At 39.5% G+C, this 19,895-nt stretch overlaps 1 protein-coding gene across 1 annotated transcript in view; it reads left to right on the top strand.

The window, feature by feature from the left end:
• Window positions 1-162: 162 nt before the first annotated feature.
• Window positions 163-19,895, top strand: part of LOC148595984 (uncharacterized) — a 46,507-nt gene continuing 26,774 nt past the window's right edge. The window contains 1 exon segment of the mRNA XM_088534708.1: window positions 163-475. Coding sequence (XP_088390834.1) covers window positions 163-475 — 313 coding nt within the window.

Genomic DNA, 19,895 nt, shown 5'->3' with positions numbered 1-19,895 from the left:
GTTATCTTTGAACTGAGGAACGAAACACAAACCAACTAAATAAAACCAAAGGCAAACAACCAAAGCCATAAAAAAACTACACCAGCCCTTCACTATATATATAAATATATATATATGTATATATATATATATATTTTCCTGAAGCGCAGCGGCTCAGTCGAGATGCAAAATACTCGAGGAGAAATTCTGTCACATTTCGTTTTCAGGGCTACGTCTCCAGCGGAGGCGCGCGCTCCAGCACCGAGCTGGGCCACACGCGGACGGAACCGGAGCCTCTTCCAGCAGCCCCCGCGGACTCCCGCGCGCGCCGGGGCAGCCCCTTCCCGGCCCTTCCTGGGGGCGTCCGGCCCGAAGGGGCGTCCGCGAGAGCCCGGCCCGCGCCTCGGGTGCAGCGCGCTGCGCGTGGAGCCGTCGGATGTGCCCCGGGAGGGCAGCGGCGAAAACTTGGCTCTGGTCACAAGGCTTCCTGTGACAGGTGACTTTTTAAATGATTTTATTTTATTTTATTTTATTTTATTTTATTTTATTTTATTTTATTTTATTTTATTTTATTTTATTTTATTTTATTTTATTTTATTTTATTTTATTTTATTTTATTTTATTTTATTTTTATTTTCGCCTGGGGTAACGTTCTCCTGTGACTTGAGTGAAAGACTCCTTGGAAGCCTGGGTGCATTTTACGTGTCCGTAACAAAAAAAAAATCAAGCCGGACTATTTGCTTTTGATTTTTAAACGTATTTTCTAAGTCCCAGCCGGCACCCGGGCGCTGCGCTCCGCTCGGGGCAGCGCGGCTTTTGCGCGCTGCAGTCCCGCGGCGGGCGCAGGGCCCCGCTCTGCCCGCCCCCTCGGGAATCGGCGTCCCCCATTGGCTGAGGGCTCCCAAGCCCGCCTCTCTATTGGCTAGACTGTCGAGGTGGGCGGGGACCCGCGGGAGTGGGGCCAGCGCCGGGCGCGGCGCATCCTCCCGCTGCCACCTCCGCGGGGGAAAAATGTCTTTTCTCCCCAAATTTATGAACATGATCTGTTACGGTAGAGCGTCCTCACAAGGAGAAAATAACACTTGCAGAAAGGTGAGGAAAACCTGCTGTTTTGATCCAAAGAGGAAAATATAGGCAGAAATAGGTGGCGAGGTAGAGAAGGAAACCTCTTATTTCTTTTAAAGAGCACCCACTGAGCGGCTGCTTAGCCCAAGAGTCATAGCGATTAACTTACAAGCTTTCCCTGTTTTATTTTTTTGTGGCAGACCTCATTGTTTTGAGTAAAGCTGAAAGGAGAATAATGAAAAGCTCCATTCTGCAAGTGAAGTATAGAACATTATTTGCTTTTTAGAAGACAAGAGTAGAAAAAATGTGTATACATATACACACATATATGTATGTACATATGGGAATGAATTTTGGACATTGTTAAGAACCAGGCTAAACATTTTGGAAGCTAGTCTTTCAGTTTCCAAAAACTTTTTCAGTCCCAAGTTTTCCTATAGAACGAAGTGATTTTATCCCTCTCTCTCCCTCTCTTTTTAGCCTGCAAATCAGTTTTGACAACATTTTGACTTTCCTTGCTAGCCTGTTTATAGGAAAAAACAAAACAAAACAAAACAGGAAAGTCTGTGTGCATCTGGTAGGAAGTGCTGGAACATTACTAAAAAGAAAATTGTAAAGTTCTTGGAGGTGAGCTTGTGATGAGCTGATCTTGATTTTGCTATGAAAATCTGCCATATGCTGCTGAATAGATTTAAACACGCCACTTGAGTTTACAGCTTTAAATGACCTGGCACCAGCCTGATTTTGCAAAGGAACTGGATGCCAGCTCTCGCCAATGAAGCTAGTGGTGCTTGTTTAAAATTTGTCCAGGTCTTTGAGATGCAGCTGAAAACTTGTCAGAACTGGCTAAGGAACTGGCCTGGAGTCTGCTCAGGGGAGGATTTGATGACTTCTGGGCAAGGCAGGAGCACTATGTTATATGTTATATGCTATGCTAAATGTTATGGACACATAACTTTTTGCATTGAACATATTTTAAATCACACACACACATATGACCTGACCTGAAAGCTCTTATTCTTAGCCTGTTGCAGATATGCAAAAGGGGCTGTTTTCAAAGATCAGTTTTGAGCACTGCATGTCTGTAATTTGGCAAATAAACATGATTTCTAGATTCTTAAGGAATCTGATTCATAAGGAATTCGCTTGGATACATTCACCCCGAAAATATTTCTGGGGAATTGTTTTTCTGTTTTCCCTAAAAGTTTGGGGCTTTGGAGGATGTGTTGAAACAGTCACTTTATTTGTAAACAGCATTCTCAAAGCAAAACGAACAAACAAACAAACAAAACCCATACTGCACCTGATGAAGTAAGCAGAAAGCCTTAGATTCAAACTACCTGTGTGACAAGGAGACATGGGGAAGCCTTTAGGACATGATCTAGCTTTAGGTCAGGGAATGGTGAAGGTCAAGAATTGTTTTTAATCTTTTCCTTGTCCTCAAAACCATCAGAAAAGAATGACTTAAAACTTGACTGTGAGCAGTTACTTCCTGGATTATCACCTTAAGGTAGAGAGGAACATGTCAAGGTTGGGTTCAAGCTCACTGGAGTTCATTGGATCATAGTGGATAAAATCAAGGAGCAACAAAATGCTTTCAGGTATATTCAAAGTCAATCCAATGAAGAATGATTCCCTACAGCATGTCGGATTTTATAAACTTGCATTTTACAAGAAACAGGAGAAGGAAGATCCTTAGCAACTGAAGAGCATGGCAGCTCTTACTAGAGCTGAGGTATTTATTCGGCTATCTCTAGAGATGATATTATGAAAGATGATGGAATAGTATGACCAAAGTTCACAAGCTCTCTCTGTGGACTTGCAGCTGAATGTGTTTTTTTTTTTTTAACACAAATGTATACAAATACATTTAATGATTTGTATTATTTTATCTATGTTTGGAACACACTGTCCTCTTCCAAGGTTTATGAAAGGGTTCATATTTGTATTCTTTTTTTAGAAATTGTGCATGGTCAGCTCCTGGGTACTATGGTACCAGGTACCAGGTAATCTGAAGCCCCTATTTGTAACAGAGAAAATGTGTTTTAGAAAAACAGCAGCAATAAACTAAGGGTTCAGGGTGCTAAGACGTAATTACTGTCCCTTCTTTTGCCTAATGCATCACTTCAGCTTTATTGTAGATGGATAAACATTTGTGTGGGTAAAACATTAGGAAGAGAGTTACTCAGGGAAGGGATTATATTTTGCACCCTTTGTACCCTGGAAGTTCATAAAGCTGATGGTGAGTCAGAGCTGCTCTATCTGACTTTTACTTTGGAGCACATAAGTGTTTCTTGTAGCATGAGGAATCCTTTTTTTTTTTTTTTTTTAGCTCTATTCAGAAAAAAATCCCATAGTACTAGAAATATGTTAGGGTATATTTCTGAGTATTTGCACATTTGCAACCAAGTGGCAACTCCATGTTGTAGTGCCCCACTAGCTGTGGTATTGATGCCTTCTTTTGCCCCTTTTCCCCTTATCGTGGAGATGAGTGGAGCAGACATTTCTGATGGAAACGAAGGGCTCTGGGTCCGTCTGTAGCCTCCGCGTGAAGCTGAGGCAGGACGGTGGTCGGGGCTCGCAGCTCCCCATGGCCCACAGTGATCCTTGTCTTTGGGGAAGCAGTCCCCAAAGGGACCTGCCTCGGCGCTGTGCAGCCCAGAATGCGCCACGTCGACACGCTGAGACTTTGCAGGCGTTTTTTCTTTTTGCTTTTTCTCTGCTCTTCTTAAAGCAGAAAGATGATTTGGTGTTCCCTAGCTTTGTGCTGGAGACAGCCGCCTTGATGGAAAGAATGCTTTTTGGACGAAGTGGTGGGAGAAAGCTAACTAATTTCTCAATGTCCTGGTATGAGAGACATCACAAACTATGTGCTATATTAAATTGTCACAATGGTTCCAAAGCAGATAGGATGTTAAAGGATATTAAATGAGATGCTTTAGCAGCTGAAGAACCTAGGGATACTTAAACTCCCAAGCCACTTAATTTCAGCGTAAATGGGACAACTAATCTGCTTAAACTGCATTTTTCAAGGTGTTCTGAATTAGTTTTAAAGATGTGCCTCTGCTCTGTTAAGATCTTTCAAAAATTCTGAAAAAAAAAAAGATTGTGACACTTATGATTTCAGGAATACTGCTCTTAACTATGGTAATAAATAGGAAGGAAGGGCACAATTTTGTTTCCTGAGTGGAAAGTTTTAGAGATAAAGTTAATAATATTTCATGATTTTGTAGTAGCTTATGGAAAAATATCCTGTTTTAAGAGTATATTATAAAACACTTGGAAAATAAAATGTATACCAATGTACAGCATTTTACAGTGATACAGAGCATTATTTGTCCCAATTAATAAATCCAATATCTATCTTAAAATAAACCAGAAGAATTAAGTATAAAACATCACCCTTATCTCCAATTATTTGCAACTCTTCCATAAAGGCATAAATTACCTCACTTCATACTAGATCTTCCTGTTTCTTGTTCTCAGTTTAGTGTTTTGGAAATAAACGGATTTTGATGAAGAGCAGAGTAATAAATGACAATCTCTAGTTACAAGAAGGGTTTCCTGAAGTGATTCTTTATGAATTCTCAGTTACATTTAAAGTCAAGCTATACATTTGTAAAAAAGGGAAACACATTTTGCTGATGATAATGATGTATCATGTAAGAAAGGGAACAAATCCTTTTTGCTTTTAAAATGCCTTCTACTTTTATGCAGCAGATGGTGCTAGATTGTGAATATATGTCAATTTGATTTATTTGTAGTATGAAGAATGTATGGTGAAAGACATGGCATGCACAGTGTTCAAATAGACTATGTAGCAAAGTGATCTTTATAAACTCATCTGCTTTGGCACAGTCTTCTGTGGTGCGCATCCTTTTCCTGATGTCCCTTCTGTACCGTTCCAAGACATCCAGAACCATTTCTATCTATAGTGCTTAAGAACGATGCCAAAACTAACAGGGAATTGAGTGACAAAATTACAGCCAGCTCTACAAGAGAGCCTTTATCTAAAGAATATGTAAAATAGAAGCAGAGGTAGCAGACGTTTACCCAAATTATGTTTGCCAGTGTTCCTATCGTTTGTGCTCAAGTCCCAGCACTCCCAGGCTTGGCTTTGGCAGGTAGGGACATGCTGCCGTGAGGACAATCCAGACTCCAGCTGCCCATAAATCTTTTCTACCCTGTAGGCATGTAACAAGGCCCTTCCTAGGGAGAACTCCAGGCTGAACTTGCCTCCCATATGCCGACTATATGATGTTGTTCCAAGAAAAAGAAGTGTTTGGGCATCCGTGGAAGGATGTTTGTTTGGATCCTAGCTCTGCCCTACAATTTTTTCTTGAACAAATTTGTCCAAAAGTTGGATTTGTTGGTTGGACGTTACTGAGCAACCTCAGTGTTTGGCTCCTGACGAAATACAGTGGACATTTGGAGATTTGGTGATTCTTTTTAAAATTCATATGAAATCATTTGCAAAAAAATGCTGGTTTGTTGCTTGAGTTTACATTCTGCTTCTGATGGTTCATTAGAATCTGTTGGCCTGGGTCCAGGAAAGACACTTCAACTTCTGGGAGGGCATCGAGAGAGATTCAAAGTTACAATTCGTTCTCTCTTAATCTAGTACCCAGGAAAAAGCAGGGCAGGGTTACTACAGGCTTTCCAAAGACTCTTTCTGGAATGGAGAAACAAACTTTTGGAAATCATTAGTCAGATGCTGATTAAATAATCAACTGAGAAAAAGTCTGCTAAAATACTGAGGAAATCTAGGAGATATTTGCAAAGATATTCTCAAATACTGCCTCAGGAGTCAAACTCTAGGGTACATGGTCTTGTTTGGCGGTCACTGCACTGGGATATGTTCAGGTGAGGGAGAAAAATAATTAAATTAGTGGATTAGCAGTGTAGAAACTGGTAGATTTTTCAAAAGAGTGACTTTGACAGAATTCTTTAATCACATCAGAGAGTGGTTCCTAAAGCAGCTGCAGAAAGTCTAATCACTGAAGCACAGCGAATGTCAGTGTATCCAGGTGTTGCTGCTGTTCCTCAGGAGCGAGGCCTCACTCACAGCAGAGCCATAATTGTTTAGTGATTCCAGCGGGGGAAAACAACATGAAGAAGGATCTGGAGGCTTAAATCAACTGGGTGCTCAGAGAGAGATTTAAAGTGTTACCGAAATTTGCATTGCAGTCCTGAACTAGGGAACTGTGAGAAAATGGGAAATGTTTGTATGAGATCCTTAAACAGATTTCTGAACTGGTACGTCAGTGATGAATCTTGGCTAAACTGTGAAGCACTAGCTATTTTTTTATTCTGGAGGAAAAGGTATATAAAGTAGTAATAATATCACACAGAAAGAAATAATTTCCTGTTTGGTTAGACTCTTTTACCTGGAGTGTGGTGACGCCACATTGCTCTGCTCAGCCCTTACCACTATCCCTGCCATGGGCACAACTAATCCCTGCATCCAGGGATATGGACATATGGACACCCAGACTCAGGTTCTCTCTCCTTTCCCCTCAGTTTTCTGGATGAAGCTGAACAACTATCCTGTTTCATTCAGTCACATATCTTTATATGGCAACATCCTCATTGGAGAGGAGAATTTTTACACGAGAGTTAACATGTAATCCCTTTATGCCAATATGAACCCAGGTTTGCATGTTCAAAGCTTTTACCAGGTCACTTTATATCCTTATGTGCATAGCATCTGTCTGTCTGTCCATCTATGTATCTATCCCCATAGAGTGCATCTTTTTTTCATGTTGGATTATCTACCGCATTTTTTTACTGAAAAACGTTCTAGAAAGTCTCGTGACGTTGGCATCAAGTGTTCTGTCCTGTTTATGTTCAAATTTGTTTATGGTCAAAGTTGTTAATGGTCAAATAAGGACCCGTATTGGACTCTATAGCTTGAATAGTTTGAATATAATGATTTATTCTGTGTTTTTGTTAAAGAAGGTAGCTTGACTGAGATTGTTCCAAGACAAGCTTTTTTTCCTGATTTTTTTCCTAGACAATTAGTCCTCAGTTTTAACAACTCAGAGGGGGCAGCAGTGTTTTGCGGGGCCTGTTTTCTTTAGGAGACATCTTTGGGCTTTTCTGTCTTTCTTGAACCTCTTGCCCACAGTTCCATGCATTCAGCCTGACTTTGCCTGTCCACATCCAACTTCAGTATATTTGAAAGTGAGAGGCAGATTACGCTCTGTGAAATGAGTTAAATAATCATAGAGTATAAAGTGTTAAAGAGGGCCTGTTCTTTGCCTGTGATTTCTGGGAGCAGGACTTGTGCAGCAGAGATTTCTAGCAAAAATAAAATGTCTTGTTTTTTGACATGTGTCTTGTGTATTGAATCCGTGCCCTGGGGAAAAGGACCTTAGCTTCAAGATTCAACCAAACATACACTAATCAAAGGAGGCCTCTGATTCCCCACCAGCCTTGGCCATGTCCCCAGGTAACAGGGAGCTCTGCAGACATGGAGCCAGACCCATGGGCTGCCTCAGAGGGCAGGAAGTCCATGCCTGGGGACACCTGCCAGGCAGATGACAGAGAGACAGCATGAGACATGACAGGGTCCGCGTTCCTGTAGAAGCCTCCTACACTGGCACAAGCTGGTCCCACAGAGCAGACGATTGGTGATCTGCATTGTGCTGGTCAGCAATTCAAAGCATGGGGAGCAAACTGGAAAATGCCGATAATCTGGATAATTGTCCCATATCTAATGCTCCTCTTTCTGAGCCTTTGGTTAATACCAAGAAGTACCAATACCAAGAAGTAAGGACATGTCTGTTACAAAGGCTTTGGGGGGAATTACAAGATGCTCAAGGCATAGGCAAGCAATAATTGTGGAAAGCACTGGAAAAGATAAAGTCTTTCTAGGTGTGCAGTGGGACCTGGTCACACAAGTGAGACACATCTGGTGCAGTATGAACGTGGCTGGCAGTCTCCAAAGGTGCCAGAGGAGCTCGCAGTGTGGGTGGAGAAGAATGTTTCAGTCCTGGATGCACTCACAGGGACAACTAAAATTAACAGGTCAACAACAAGATTGACCATCTGATACATATTCAGCCCTCAAATAAGTGCTTAATTCCCCAAACTCTTATAAATTTTATATTTTGAGATTTTGTTTTCCCTTGCCATACTAAGGAAGGATTTCTCAACTTCTTTATTAGCTCAGGTTTATCTGTCTGTGCTCCACACATCTTAGTCATATTTACTCAGATTTTCACCTTAATGTCATGAAGGACATTTGTTTGTTCACCAAATACCTAATCTTGCATTGTATGGAGTCCTCAGTTAATTTTTTCTCTGCCTTTGCCTTTCAGTTCCCTGTAGCATTATTTATTTTATCTTTGAAACTTTGTCTGGTCTAACTATGTTCTTCAACCTTTAGAAATCTAGATGAGCATTTTCCAACAGTCATTTTTTCAATTTTGTGTTTCTGTTCCCATAAAAAACCAATTTCAAGTTAGACATGGCAGAAAGCTTATAATACTGCATGTCTGACTCAACAATCTCAGATCTGTTAAAGAGAAATCATCAGTGTGAGGGTTATTTTTTTAGCATGAAATCATATCTTTTAGAAGTGTCTTTTTTCCTAGGATCCCATATCCTTCAAGTTTCTTTAGCACAGGCTGATAACTGCATTCTTTTCCCCACTTTACTGTAGGCTATTAGAAATCAAGAATCTCTGAGCAAACAATAGAAAAAATATTAGGAAAAAAAAAAAAACCTTTTGCAAACTGCTGAGTCCGACAGGTTCAGCTGTTCTTTTCTTGTTATTCACCACTTTCTGCCACTCTTCTGGACTTAATCCTCTGGCTTTACCTTCACTCCTGCAACTGGGAAGTGTTCTTTGGTAGAAAGGAAGGACGACTGCAAGCCAGAGCTCATAATTACAGGGCAGGCTCACACAGAGCAGGCAGCTGCCTCTAGCAGCACACTGCTAGGGGTGGCATGATGGCCCTGCTCTTATACACTTGTTTAGCTGGTGCTAGACTGCAGGAGGCTGGACTTGCTCTCAATCTAGCAGCTTGGTGCTGAGGGTGGAAAATGGCCCCTCCTAGCAGCAGCATTCACTGCCTCATCTCTCTCATCATCACTTTGTTCAGTAGGAAAAGCCAGATTGATCCTTCTGTGCACTGTTCACTGGATCCTCCGTTCCAGCTCCTTTGCTTGGCAGGAATAGTCTAGTCCTGGACTCTATTCTTGGTGGGATGCAATTCTTCTGTCTTTGCTTTGATAAGTCACTGGATCATTCACAAGGCCATCTAGTTCAAACTCCTCTTCGGAGCGAGGTCAGTGATGAGTTCAGGCCAGGTTGCTCAGGGCTTGCAAGGTGCTAATGATGGTGGAGCCTCAGATGATCATGCTTGAAGAATGAATTCAGAGCATTTTGGGCAGTTGTTTGTCTTGACTTAAGCAAGGCTTTTAACAATGTTTTCTGTAATATCCTGCTTGACAAACCGCTGAAGGTACGGATCAGATAACAGGGCAGTGAGGTGGACAGAGAAATAGATGAACAACCAGGCTCAAAAGGATCAACAGCAAGAAGTCCCCTTTCATCCCTGCTTTCCCACTATAAAGTACACGGCACAGAAAGCTATATCTGGTCTCATCTTCTACAGAAAGCTGCAGTCTGACATTTAGACTCAAAAGCAGGAATTGGCAATTTTTAAAGACAGTCATAACCTCATAGTATTTACATGCAAATTCTTTTGTTTATGATTTTCCATCTTTCATGTTTCATTTTTTTCCCATGTCTTATTTATTGCGTATAGATTCTGCTTTTCATAAAAGTCTCTGTCTTCAGGAATGTACTCACTGACAAAGTGTCTTGTGTCAAATAGCAAGTACAAAATATTGCACATATCAGCTGGTATACAAGAAAACTGCTAAATATTTCAGAAGGAAAAGAGACAGTTGAATAAGGTGCATTTTATGATCAAACACATTCATTTGTAAATTAACATTGTGTTTGATGTGAACCTAGTGAAAGGGTCTTACTGAAAAATCCATGAACTCCATAGAAACCTGTGAACACTTTTTCAGCTACTCATATGGTCATAACATAACATTTATGTGTGCATGTCGCTTGATTTGATCAGTAAGTTGTGCATTTTTTTCCTATCAGCAAATTGAAAGGCTGTGAGAGAAAGACTGTGAGGTTGTGCTACATCAAATACTGGGGATTTAGTTCATCTTAGGCAAATTTCAGTTGCCACGAGTTTTGCAGAACTTGATAAGACTATCCCGACAAATTCTCAAGATGTACATAATTTACATTTCAAGCTTTTTGGTGGTAGTTTAAGAGACAGCATCACTAAAGTATCCAAATGTTACATATAATCACAAGAAAAAGACCAAGGTAACAAAATTATGCCAGAACAGACTGTTCAGCAACTAGCCAGGAAGAAGCCTCTTCAAAGGTGTGAGTCAGCTAGGGGCATGGCCTGTTCCTGTCATTACTAGGGTAGGCAGGAGACTTGAAATTTTCAAGGAATCAGATAAATTATGTTTTTTTATCGAAAAAGATTATTCTGCTGTAAAGACCCTTATGCTTACAAAAAAAGGTAGACCTTTGTCGCAGTCGTGACGGCCAAAAACACAAACAACTGGGGTAGATGCAACTCAAACTACGCTTTGTTGTTTTCTAGGTACATTATTTATACTGAGCTCTCCTCGTTGTGGCTGCTGCTTATTGGTGAGGACTACAAAGGACAGTAGCTAGTGACAAGAGTTATGATTGGACGATTCTTAGCTTGACCAGTTTCTGCTCCGTGGCCAAACTTCCTTAAACTTGTTAATAAATTTCTGCTGTCTTTGTGTGAACTCCCTATCTCATAGACACACTCTAATCTTTTCAAGGTTAACATTCTGTGCTAAGGGAACCAGGGATTTCACAGCTGCAATCCCTGACAGACCTTGTCTTGAAAATTGTTTCGCCCATCCCAAGGTAAAGACTTTGCCTGGTAGAGATAAAAGTAGTGATGACTTCATTTCTTTTAATTTTGTTTTTCATCTCTGGATCCATCTCTCTTTCCATAAATACCTACGTCTAGGTCTTGAACAAATATAGTTTCACTTATATATATTACAGAGTTCTTGTTTGCGCAACTCAGCAGATCACAGAATCATAAAACGGTTGACGTTGGAAGAGACCTCTAGAGATCATCTAGTCCAACCTCTGTGCTCCAGCAGGGACATCTAGAGAACAGGACGCACTGGGTCACATCCAGGCGGGTTTTGAAGATCTCCAGAGAAGGAGACTCCACAGCCTCTTTGGGCAGCCTGTTCCAGTGCTCTGCACCCTCACAGTAAAGAGGTTCTTCCTTACATGGAGACAAAACTTTCTGTATTTTAATTTGTACCCATTACCTCTTGTCCTATTGCTGGCCACCACGGAGAAGAGAACTATCAGTCCTCAAAATAGTCTAAAGCTGCTCAGTGTTCATCCAGCTAGATGTCTAAAGGCTATCCAGACTGTAGTTCATGGAGACATAAATATCTCCTAAGAAATATTTATTCTTTATTTGTTTATTCTGCCATTGTTATTACATTACTGTGTATGACACGCAAACATCTCAGAGTTGCAAGTGTGAATGGTTGCTTGACTAACTGTGCTTTGTAACATACTTATTTCACGGTGGACTGACATTTTCTGAAGAGAACAGCAGTGACAGGGGGAAATTGTTCCTGTTCTTTTAGGATTTTTTGTAATCTTTCTCCCTCTTATTTTAGGTTTGCTGCTGAAGAAGATGAGTAAAATGAAGAGCTTGAAATCAAGATAATTTATTTTTTGGAATAATTTATTTTTTGATTGTGGAAAATTAGAAATTGATTCTTCTTCAACACTGGAAAAAGTTCAGTTGCACTTTTCAAGAAATTATTTTTACTGCCACTTGCTTCATGTTGAACAAGCGGTTCTAATAAGGAACTTGCAGCATTTGCATCTTTATGATTATTTCAAAAACAGTAGCTCATTTGTTCTTAATAATGTTACTGAAAAATACTAGTAATTATATAATGGCTATAGAAATCACATTTTAGGTAAATGAAGAGAGAAATGATTTTTTTTTATTATAACGCTCCAATTTATATGTAATTACCAGCTATAAAAGAACCTTCCTGGTATGCATAATGACCACCTTTTGTCCTTGCATAAAAAGTCGAGGTGTTTTCATTCAAGGTTTTGTTCTCTTCAGCTTATTTCTGGCTGGTTGGGGAGACAGAGGCAGCTGTTTTTATGACAAGTGACACAGTCCTTCCCTAGACTATTGAAAGCATTGGTCGGAAAACCAGCTGGGTTTATTCTTAGTCTGTCGAACTCAAGCCATAGAAACAAGAATTCTGGGCAAGCTAGTCAAAATGTGTCATTGTTAAAAAGGAGTAGTTCTTGATTTTTTTTTAATGTTAATAGAAACTAGCAATTGTTAATTACCTGTAACTGCTCTGATTTAAGGGTAATACAATAGAAAACATGCAAGCAACATAAAGTGACACACAGTTTTTTTTTTTTTTTTTTTTTTTGAGTTACCTTGGTCTCCATTGGAGATTTGATGTTGCATGATCTTTTTGTGTAAGTACGTACCAAATTCTAAGAGAAATAAATACAAGACTCCTCTTGCAGTGTCAGTAGCTATGACTATTGACTGTAAGCCACAGGGTGATGTTTAATGAGAATGAATATATTTCTGTCTTTTGTATAGAAAGGAAAAGACTATGGGCTATGTAGGAGTGTAGACAGTTCTCTGATAGGAGTATGTAAGTTTGGCATTTGTATTTTGATTGGGCTAGAGGGATATTGCTAGAGATGGAAAATCTAGATAAAAGGTGATTGCTTTAAATGATAAGGTCATGGGCTGCATTGACAAACTATAATTACTGGGGCAGAAAGCAAATGTTTGTTTTAAACATGGTGGAAAGATGGCAGATAGTGCTTGGACATGTATTCCTAAGGGGGAGGCTTCTCAGCTGAGTCAAGTTGAATAACAGGTAGAAGAGTTGCTGAGCATTGGTCTTCACAGCCCAACGTAATTTTATATACTTGACCTTTAACATGTGAGGAGGGGCTCAGGTATTTAGAAACAGTAGTTTTGTCACTATCATTCTTGCAATGGCATGATGGTCGAGGTACAGTGAGCAATTGGCATAGAATTGACATCTGGACCTCTCGGCCTGCCATGAATCTAGTTAGCAGCCTCACTTAGACTGCCGACTTTACTATGGGTCAAGATGAAATAAACATTGCTGTCAAGAATGCCCTGTTCACTCTTTCAAAAATTGAGGAAATGGAAAGAAATTTTCCATACTTCAATGTCTGCCCCAGCTTGACTGTTTTGGCAAAAACAGTGGAGACATCCCTAAGAAGGAAGCTGGTAAAGCCAACATCTTGTTATAAAGTTTTTTTTTTTTTTTTTTTTTTCAAACCTTAAATAATTTGTGTTTTGAATCAGGAACTAGAATTGGGATGAACAAGTAATTCTGAAGCTTGGCTTGTCCGTTTTCTGATCTGTCTCATGAAAATTTCTCCAGATATAGGGTCTGCAAATTGCCCTTTGAATTACAATCCTTATTATATGCAGTGCACTGTTTCATTTGGTAAACAGTCTGTACTTTGCATAGGGTTCTTGTGTTACGGTTGGCCAAATGAGTAGATGCAAGGAAACTGAGGCATGAGCAAGAGCACCAGCAATCCCTGAATGTGTTAATGGTTACTGACTGTTTCTGGACCCTGACCAGGTTTCATACAAAGAAGAATTTCTAGGTTTTGAACTTCTGTTTGTTCAAGGCGTTTTCCAAAAAGATAGAAAATAGCACCTAATCTGAAACACTGTGGCCTGGAAGGTGAAATAAAATGTTTTGTGGGCGCTGCTCTTGCACTACAAGCTTCAAGCTCTAGTTGAAAGTTTCAGTATTTTAGAAATATACATATACAATGTTAGTGATGAGGAAGAAAGTATGTGAGGCAGTTTAATCGTAGGGTGAGTCTGGATAACATAATTAAGGTTTTCTTCTGTAAACATGCTGCATTAGTCAGCCGAGGAAGGAGTGAATGAGTTGATCACAACTTGACAACTTCGAGGAGTCAAAAGGGGAAGAAAAAAAAAAAAAAAAGCTCCCCCCCGGCTTCTTCACACTGTTGTGATGGCTGGTCCAGGCAAGGCAGGTGCTCCAGATTGCTTTTCTGTCAACTCCATCCTGCTTATACTTGTTATTTACTTTTCACCCAAGTATTAGGTGCCGTCCCTGAAAGGTACTGAGAAAACAGCAGAATGCTGTGATTAGTACACAACATAGAGATGAAAATATATATATGTATGTGTTGTCTTGTTGTCTGCTTACTGTTGATGCTCACGGACCATCTCACTGTATCTCTCAAGGGCTTCATATGGATGCTGAATACAGAAGAGACAGCTCTGGTTTGAAGGAATTTGCAGGTATTGCCGCCATTGCCCACAATGACCCTCGTCGCTGAACGCCAGAAACATGAATACCTTTTCATTCAATCCTCAAGCTTTTGGAGGTGGAACAGAAATATTTGGTTATCACAAAACGTTGAAAACACCAGAACATAACATCCAAATAGGGTTCAAATAATTTTTTTTTTTTTTTTTTTTTTTTTTTGCACAGAGACACTTGTGTTCTTGACAGTCAATAGCAAGTGAATGGTGAATATAATACATAGTAAGTCATGCTAAAATCTACAGGTAAATGACTGTATTATTTGCAATAAACAGCTTTCCATTTAATATACTGGAGTTGTTCCAAGGACATCTTTTCATAGGAGAAGCAGATGCAGATGAAGTTTTCCACAATTTAGGCTGTATTTTTTTAAATAAAACATTTAATTAGCAGGCATGAACACAGCCAAACACTTGAAATGGCATTAAAACAATTGTTTGATATTAAGCAGCACACACATTCAACTTGTGAATGCAGTTATACTGAAAAGCTTGAAAATATCAACAAATTGTGGTGTGTTTAAAAAAGAAGTTTTAATTTTCTTCCAAGGTTTTTTCTTACATAAGTTGAAAGCTAAAAAAAAACAGTTCAAAAGAACATAAAAAATAGGAAAGAAAAAGGGAAAGGAAGAGAAAAGATTGTCTTACTAAATGCCAAAAGCTTATTAATATTTCTTTTGCAGATCGGAAAAGGATTCTGACCCATATTTTAAACACAGTACCGAACTGCTGTGCTCTCACATGGAAAAGTTTTTTCACATTATTATAAGAGACTATGATTTTGCATAATTTTCTTAAAATTTGAATGCAACAACAGAACTTAAATAACATTTAGAGTTTTGTAACCAGAAAATCTGTTTTTAAAATCGGTTTTGCAAAATGGTGGCTTAGGGCCAGTTCCAACAGAACATTGCAAAAGTGACTGCTTATTTTACTGAATTAATCTATTGATTTCATTGAAAGTGCCTAAATGCTTAAACCTTGATCATATTCCAAAGAATCTTTATGTTTTGCATTAAAATTCAAAGTATCCTTTGAAATCCCTGAAGTTTAGCATTTTGTTTGAAATCAGGGTATAAGTTACCCTACCTATCCCTAAACAGAAGAAAAAGCTCATTGCATCATCTTAAAAATACAGACTTCTCAGAGTTTAACTATCATTAAGTGATCATTACATTGGCACTGGAGTGGTCTTATATCCACATACACTTTCTAGCCATCATGATCAAACAACGGTGTGCACATGACTACATACAAAATATCACAAATCTATCCCCATAAAATCAAAATTTTTCCAAAACATACTGAAAAACCTATAATTGCTGCTGAGATTGCAGGCATCGTTGTAAAGACCTCAGATTTGAAAAAGAGCTGAAAAAACTCTTAGTTTTACAAATCTAAAGAGGACCTATAACACATCTCTGGAGAAATAAATTGAGTCTCTAACTATGCCAACTGCATGCAACATAAAAATTTAGTACCACTAAAAGCTGCCCTGATCTTAACTCATATATTCCTAGTAATCAACTACTATATCATATATGCATCATATGGAAAATATTTTGCACAATTACAGCCTGTGCTATAAGAAGGCTGTCTTGAAATGCATCATATGGAAAATATTTTGCACAATTACAGCCTGTGCTATAGGAAGGCTGTCTTGAAATGTATTTTTCCAATACCTTCTCCATCATCTTTGGAGCAACTCCTAACCTCACCAAACTCATAGTCAGAAACAAACTTCCTGCAGCAGAACAATACTGAATGAATCTGCTAGGGCAGAAATAGACGTTTACAAAAATTCCATAAGTACCCTAGTAAACATATCTCATAAGGGAATCACCAAAATCTTTGGCTCCTGTACCTATTGCTAATATAACATTCTCATCTAATATATTAAATATTTTTATCTAAATTATCTGAATGAAATCAAGCAATCGCAACAGGCACTGACAGAGCTGAGAAATACCCAGTTACCAAGGAGAGAACATTTCCCTAAAACAGCAATTTCATTTTTGACATCTAAGTCCTGGTTTTAAGGAAGACCAACATAATCTCTTCAAAACACAAGTCTGGAAATTAAAATTCATATTTCTGGTGGATGCTGTACATCATAGACACGATAAAAACAAGAATTATGGGACAAGGTAGCATTGCAACTTATGGAGTTGCAAAGAATGTAAAAACTGGAAAGAATGAAAAGCTTTGGTGTGCGTGTATTTCTAGAAATACAATGACTAAGACTGAGAGTAATTATCTGTGTTTAAAATAATCCTTTAAATCATTTAGGAAACTAAACAGAAAAGGAGAGTTGGCCTTGATGGCATAGGATGAGAATATTAGAGGGAGAGAAAATAATGTTGTTGGCCTCTGTGAGACATAGAGTTATGGACATGGAAGTATATAATTAACTGCCATTTGTAGAAGACAAGTATTGGATGCCTCCCAATAATACTCTATAAACCAGAGGCTTTTCTGGTAGCTTATAAAATAATCATAAGGTAGAGGGAGGAAACAGACAAAAAAGAATCCAGCATCTTCCCCTCATTACTTAACCATGTTTTGAACCATCCAAGTGAACAGTAAAATTAGTATCTTATGCAGGTGAGTTAAAAAACTGAGAAAAACACAAATAAGCAAAGAAGGACTTTCATTTCAACAGCATATTAAAATCAAAACAGCCAACACTGACGATGAATTTTGCTTTTCTCTTTCTACTTTCATAATGTGCACATATACAGTCATAGAGCAGTCATGGCCATGGCAAAAAGCAGTAGGAAACATTACAACTGAATGTACTGTAGAGAAGAGCACAGCAGAGCTGGTATGAAGCCACAGAGCATAGGATTTCCAAAACAAAGCACTCTTGTGGCAAAATAAAGGATTTAGAAGAGAGTAGTTCATTCACATATTATAATGAGAAATCAGCATATGTAGTACCATTTTTGCACTCAGCCCATGGGTTTTAGAAATAGCTGTTTATTGGCAGAGCCTGCTTTGGATAGCAGTTTTGTTTCAGCTGGCCGAGAGGTCACGTGAATGAGTAAAGAAACTTATGAAGCCTGGCCCAGTGAGGTGGTGGTTGCCCACTGGGTGGTGTGAGGGACAATGCAGAAGAGTTTTGGAGAGGTTGTTGAGGTACCTGGGAGGGTATCGCACGGAAAAAAGAATGAAGAAGTGCAGTTCAATCTGCTGAGCCTGGAGAACTGGAGGAGTAACTCTGGCCATGGTCAGGGTCATATGCTCTCTTGAAGGAAGAGACAAAAAAATTCTACTCAGTCTTCAGACAAGTGCTATTAGTCCACACTTCTGCTATTATTTGCTCTTTCAGAATATAGCTCTAGAACACTGCGACATCAGTCTGCCCTCTGCAGCCTCACATTCAGGTGTCACATTCAGGCTCATTTCTTACAACACAGGATGTCAATATGGTGTGGAAGCTGTCTCCTAGAGCTGGGCATCCTGCTGACTGCACCAAGTCTTTGTTTATTCAAAGCGACCTTCACCTATGACCAGTCACTCAGTAAGCTCTGAGTAAACCATTTGCCGACTGTGAAATCGCTGGTCCAGTCCCACTGCCCAGGCAGGAGCTGTGTGGCCTGGGAAGTGGAATGAACATTTTGGTGAGGTAGTTGTCCTTCTAGCACACAGCTGGAAGAACTGCATCTGCAAGAATGCACTTTCCCATCCTTCCTTTTGCCTCATGCAAAAAGCATGAACATCTAGAGCCAAAGCAGCTGTGACAAAAGATTCTAAAGGCTGATCAAGGCTTGCACATACTTTTTCCCTCTTCTGGTATCTAGAAAACAGGAGAAGGCTTTGCAGTGATTGATGGAACAGAGAGTAAGCAGAGAAAGGCAAAATAAAGTACAGACTAGAAACATATATATGTATAGAGATATATACAATTATTCCTCTATAAATAACGTTTACTTAGTCATATCTGGTTGAGTAAGAACATTTTGACACAAAAGTTTCAGTTAGTCTTGCTCAAGTCACCTTTTTTTAGCCATATTTTTCCAAACTTTTCACCTGGAAAAATTATGTTGATGGTGTAGCCCTCCTGCTCCCCAAAAGACACGCTGCAAATGAATAATGAGAATACTAACGGTCTTATTACTACCATTATAAATAATAAAGTGGAGGAGGAAATCAAACAGGACTGAGGTTCATGCACAATTGCTGTCTTGGCAATTTTTGTTACGGCCCATGGCACGTTTTTTGCTAGGATTCCATTTGTCCCAGGCAAATGGAAGAAGGTAAGAGAGGCAAAAGAGAAGCTTCTTGGTGGAGCAACCTGCCGTGACTCACGCGGGCAGCCTTCCTCAGTCTGCACAGCACAAGCAGCTAACTGGGGGACACAAGAAGACTGGGAACTGCCAAATATGGATGTGTTCTGTTGAGGGACGGTTTAGATCTGATAGAAGAGTCACTGTTAAGAAACAAGAGATGTTGACACCTGGAGAAGAGATGTAGTTCTGCAGGAAGGGCAGCCCTGCTTCACAAGCACAGTTGTGGGGCCTTTCACTCATGATGGCATACTTGATAAGACTATAGCATATATTTGTTGGTTTTCAAATACATACCAGTTCAGTAATTACTTTGAACAATTCCTGTGTATTGTAGCTAAGTTTTGGACAGATATTGCCATCCTAAGTTGTCATGCTGCTTAGGTCCCTTCCTTGCCTAATCTTGCTCTGTTCTATCCGAGGTCAACAACTCAATATTGTGCAGGAAAGTTGTTTTGTTAAATAATTTAACCACTTCTTTGCGTAATGATAAAGTAAAATTGGTAGAAGAAGCTTGTTATCAATCTGGGGTACTGGTAAGTAGTAATTATATGTAATGAGGCTTTTGTCTTGCAGCATTTTGAAGATAATCTTGAACTCCTCCTCGTGCTTTAGCAGAGGACTGTCATGTTGAATATTCCTTTAACATTTTCCTCACTCCCTGGAGAGAAATTATAGCTTGTTAGATGGAAGCTCATTTGAAGCCTCAATTTTCTTGAGTATCCTGCTCTTGTGGGGAGTACCAGGTGTGCTCAGCGACTCTGGCCTTCAGGTTCAAACTCAACTGGCATTCTACGAGTCTTTGATTTTTTTTTTTGCTTCTGCTGAAGCGGCAGTGGTTGTCTTGACAGCAGGAACAAAGCTACCTCCTTGCCCTTTGATATGTAGCAAGGTAAACGAAACCAAACTAGGCTTTGGAGAAATGGGGCATTTTTAAGGCAAAGGTTAAGGCAAATAACCTCATGTTGATCATATCTACTAAAAATTAATAATTCTGTTCACAGTGTATCATTAAGGTATTCAATGTAGAAAATAAAGAATTCACCAATAAAAAGATATGCTTTTTTGAGCTGTTTGATTTGTAAGGTGTGACACACCCAGA

The sequence above is a fragment of the Tinamus guttatus genome, unplaced genomic scaffold (assembly GCF_059628265.1).
Source record: "Tinamus guttatus ecotype Peru unplaced genomic scaffold, ASM5962826v1 Tinamus_guttatus_pri_ptg000036l, whole genome shotgun sequence".
Classification (NCBI taxonomy): domain Eukaryota; kingdom Metazoa; phylum Chordata; class Aves; order Tinamiformes; family Tinamidae; genus Tinamus; species Tinamus guttatus.
Note: the sequence above shows the minus strand (reverse complement) of the source record. Positions and strands in the feature narration are given on the sequence as shown.